The sequence below is a fragment of the Otolemur garnettii genome, unplaced genomic scaffold (genome assembly GCF_000181295.1).
Source record: "Otolemur garnettii isolate 467f Iridium unplaced genomic scaffold, OtoGar3 scaffold00001, whole genome shotgun sequence".
NCBI classification, from domain to species: domain Eukaryota; kingdom Metazoa; phylum Chordata; class Mammalia; order Primates; family Galagidae; genus Otolemur; species Otolemur garnettii.
In genome coordinates, this window is record NW_003852396.1 from 72,330,124 (window position 1) to 72,333,914 (window position 3,791).

Below are 3,791 nucleotides of genomic sequence, written 5' to 3' on the forward strand. Positions count from 1 at the left end.
AAAAAAAAAAAAAAGAAACACCTTGGTCGGCGCCTATGGCTCAAAGGAGTAGGGCACCGACCCCATATGCCAGAGGTGGCAGGTTCAAACCAAGCCCTGGCCAAAAAAAAACAAAAAAGAAACAACACCTTGGTTGGGCAGTTGCTCACGCCTACAATCCTAGGCAGGGTGAACTGCCTGAGGAGTTCCAGACCAGCCTAAGCAATAGTGAGGCCCCCCTCTCTACTAAAAATAGAAAATCCAGCCAGGCATTGTGGCAGGTGCCTGTAGTCTCAGCTACTTGGGAGGCTGAGACAGGAAGATCTCTCAAACCCAAGAGTTTGAGGTTGCTGCGAGCTATGATGCCACGGCACTATACCCAGGGCAACACAGTGAGATTCTGTCTCCAAAAAAAAAAAAAAAAAGAAATACCACTCTCATCTGAGATATATTGAAACAGCACCTGATCTTATGTTTTACTCGCTCAACAAATACTTATCACACACATACCTACTATGGGTCAAGCAATGTACTAGGTGCTCTAACAGGCAAAGTGAGCTATTCAGCCTCAGAGAAAGCCTAAGCCTAGAATCCCAAACTGCTGGGTAGGCCCAGCAATCCTTCTCAGAAACAATTTCCCTGCCACACCTAGAACTGAGCCTCACCTTCGGGATACCAAGCCCATACCCAGCCTTTCTGCCTGCTCTCGCTTCTTCCCTTCCAGATTCTGTAGCTTCTTCTCCTCTTTCTTACGATCAATCTGGAGCTCCTGGTAGGCCAGACGCATGGAAGCAACCCTTGGAGGGAACAAATGTGTCAGAGGCTAGCACCCATCTTGACCTGCCTACCCTGCCCACCCACCAACCCCTACACAAGCCAGGGGCCCCTGAAGCAAAACACTTACATGGACTCTTCAGCCTGCTTCTTGGCATCAGCTGCCTGCTGCTCACGGAGCTTCTCTGCCACCTGGGCCTGCCGCTCAATCTCGCTAAAGCTCTGGCTGCTCACCTTCTGAGCCCCTAGGCCCTTCTTGGCACCCAGCTGGAAAAGAATCATGTGATATGGGGCCTTGCCAACCACAATCTCCTCTGATCCCTCCCAGGCTTGGGCACTCTAGACACACCTAAAAGGAAGGGGTCCTTAAAGTTTAGGGTAAAAAAATAGGAGCCCATCCAGCAGGGCCAAGTGAGAGAACAGTGAGTCTACTCTGCTGGAGCTGGGCTAAGGTGTCTCACACAACCCCAGCAGAGTCTCAAGGCACAAGGACAAAAGTTAATGCCTACCACAGCCCGGTATGTGCCAAGCACTCTTCTGAGTACTAGATGTGCTCAATTTCACTGACTCCTCCCAGGAACCCCTGGAAAATAGCCATCTTTAAATCTCTTTTGTAGGCGGCACCCATAGCTCAATGGGTAGGGAGCCGGCTACATACACCGAGGCTGGTGGGTTCAAACCCGACCTGGGCCAGGTAAACAACTGCAACAAAAAAAACAGCCAAGCATTGTGGTGGGCGCCTGTAGTCACAGCTACTACAGAGACTGAGGCAAGAGAATCACTTAAGCCCAAGAGTTTGAGGTTGTTGTGAGCTGTGAGGCCCCGGCACTCTACTAAGGGCGACACAGAACCCTGTCTCAAAAATAAAAATGAAAAAAATAAACCCCTTTCGTAGATAAGGTTCAGAGGTGTTAAGTACCTTTGCCAAAGTCATACAGTTAGTAAGTGGTAAGGTCAAGGAATAAACCCAGCCAGCCTGACTGTGGCTCATAACCCCTCTGCCACATTGCTTCTCTCCACCTACCCCCTTTTTAGCTGCTGCTGGCTTCTTCTTGCCAATAATGGAGCTTTTCAGTTCTGTGTGAGAAAGAGGATTGGCATGAGCTGAGATAGAGGTCAGAGGCAGTAGTTGGGTCCACACCATGCAGCTTCATGGCAAAAGCTTCTAAAAAGAACAGCCTCAGGTACAAGAAGGCAAAGATGCCACCACCAGTTCCAACCAATGGCATCCAAGCCAAAGACAGACAAGATTAGCGTAGCAGCAGAATGAGACAGGAACTTAGACCTAAAGCACCAGAGACAGTCAAAGTCCCAGAACCAAAATGAAGACTGCAAGACAGGGGCAAATGCCAAAAACTGGCCTCAGCTCCTACAGCACAGCTGGTATGCAAGGAGCCAGGCTCCCTAGGCAGCTCTTGGTTACCTCTGGCAGGAAGGGCCCCGTTAGCTGATAAGTACATGGACTCTGGAGGAGAAACAAGACTTATGGCTAACAAAGGGCCCACCCAAAGCTTCTACACAGCTCCCAAGTCCAGGGGTCCTGCTTTGTACCAAGCTACACCAGCCTTCTCATGAGATCAGTTTGAGTCACTCTGCTGGCTTCCTGCCCCAACCTCAAGAATCAACAGAACTAAGGCCAGTAAATGGATTGTTCACCCTGAACCAAGTCTGAAGGACACTAAGGAAAGAGTAGAAAGAGTTAATGGACAGGATGGCAACTGGCTAAGAAAAGACAATGTCATCTTTAGCCCTCGCCAGTTCACAGCTGTCCCTCTACCCCATGAAATATGGACCACACAGGCCAGTCCTATCTCAGATCTCAGGGATAGGTGTCTAGTCTCATGCTGACCTCCCCAGCACCATACTCAGAGGCAGACCCCAGGACTTGTACACCAACCCACCGAGGTTCACCAATCAATTCAAAGGACCTTTCTAAAATCAAGGCTGCTGTCACAATTTCAATTACAGTCCCCACCCCTAAGAGGTCAGATGCTCAGTCTCCTATAGCCTTAGTCCACAAGACCAGGCAGTACTAGCAGATCTGAAAAGAATACTTAAGGTCCACCCTTTCCCAGCCACCCCATACCCAGCTGGCATACTGACCCAGAGAGGCTTTGGGTGAGGTGCCAAGCAGGTCTGTGTTGGGGCCATGCTCTGACTCTGTGGATGCAATGGTAAGAATTAGGTGTAAGGCTTCTAGCTTCTGAAACCTCCCCTAAGAGTCACTGGCCTTCCTCAGCTTGCCACCAGAAGACAAAAGAGATGGAAATGAATCCCAGTCCATCCAAAGACTAAAGAAGACTCCCACTCCCATTCCCTTGGCCAGGTGTCCCCTTTCTAGCCCCAAGTTCTGTCTTAGGATCAGGGTACTTGGTTAGAATCTGGGCTGAACTCACGTGCCAGGCCACTGCTCTCTGCAGACGAGGCTGGCTGCTGGGTCCCTGAAAGCTCAGTGGCTGGCGCATCCCAGGCAGGGGGCTGAAAAGGAGGCCAGACCACAGAAGCCTCGGTGAGCCCTCCTGCTAGCAAAGAGCACCAAGAACCTACAAGTACCTTGTAAGTACAAGGTCCTACTCCAAGCCCACAAGGAAAAGGAGACTGGTAGTTAAGCAAGTTAACATTATAATTGCTATTCACTAAGGAAGAAAAGAAGCAAAACACAAGTAGAGCCCCCCTCCACTATTTTCTTAGAGCCAGAGCCCATTCTTATGTAAAAATAACTAAAAACTATTGGGCACTTACCACGTACCAGGCACAAGTTTAAGGACTCTTATATACAAACATATTTAATTACCACAAGCCCTGTGATATCTTAGATAGATCTCCCTTTTAGAAACTGAGGTTTTGGCTCAGCTCCTATAGCTCAATGGGCTAAGGCACCAGCCATGTACACCTAAGGTGGCGGGTTCGAATCCCCAGCCTGGACCCGCCAAACAACAATGACGGTTGCAACCAAAAAATAGCCGGGCGTTGTGGCGGGCGCCTGTGGTCCCAGCTACTTGGGAGGCGGAGGCAAGAGACTGGCTTGAGCCCAGGAG

At 49.9% G+C, this 3,791-nt stretch overlaps 1 protein-coding gene across 2 annotated transcripts in view; it reads right to left on the reverse strand.

Annotated features, from left to right (window-relative positions):
* ARFGAP2 (ADP ribosylation factor GTPase activating protein 2) overlaps nucleotides 1-3,791 on the reverse strand; it is a 16,327-nt gene that overhangs the window by 9,294 nt on the left and 3,242 nt on the right. The window contains exons 6-11 of one of the 2 annotated variants that reach the window (XM_012803101.2): nucleotides 3,150-3,231; nucleotides 2,857-2,913; nucleotides 2,177-2,218; nucleotides 1,778-1,830; nucleotides 884-1,020; nucleotides 645-776 (exon numbers count right to left, since the gene is read on the reverse strand). In XM_012803101.2, coding sequence (XP_012658555.1) covers nucleotides 645-776; nucleotides 884-1,020; nucleotides 1,778-1,830; nucleotides 2,177-2,218; nucleotides 2,857-2,913; nucleotides 3,150-3,231 — 503 coding nt within the window. The remainder of the gene's footprint in view (nucleotides 1-644; nucleotides 777-883; nucleotides 1,021-1,777; nucleotides 1,831-2,176; nucleotides 2,219-2,856; nucleotides 2,914-3,149; nucleotides 3,232-3,791) is intronic. The other variant, XM_003781284.2, reaches the window with a different exon arrangement.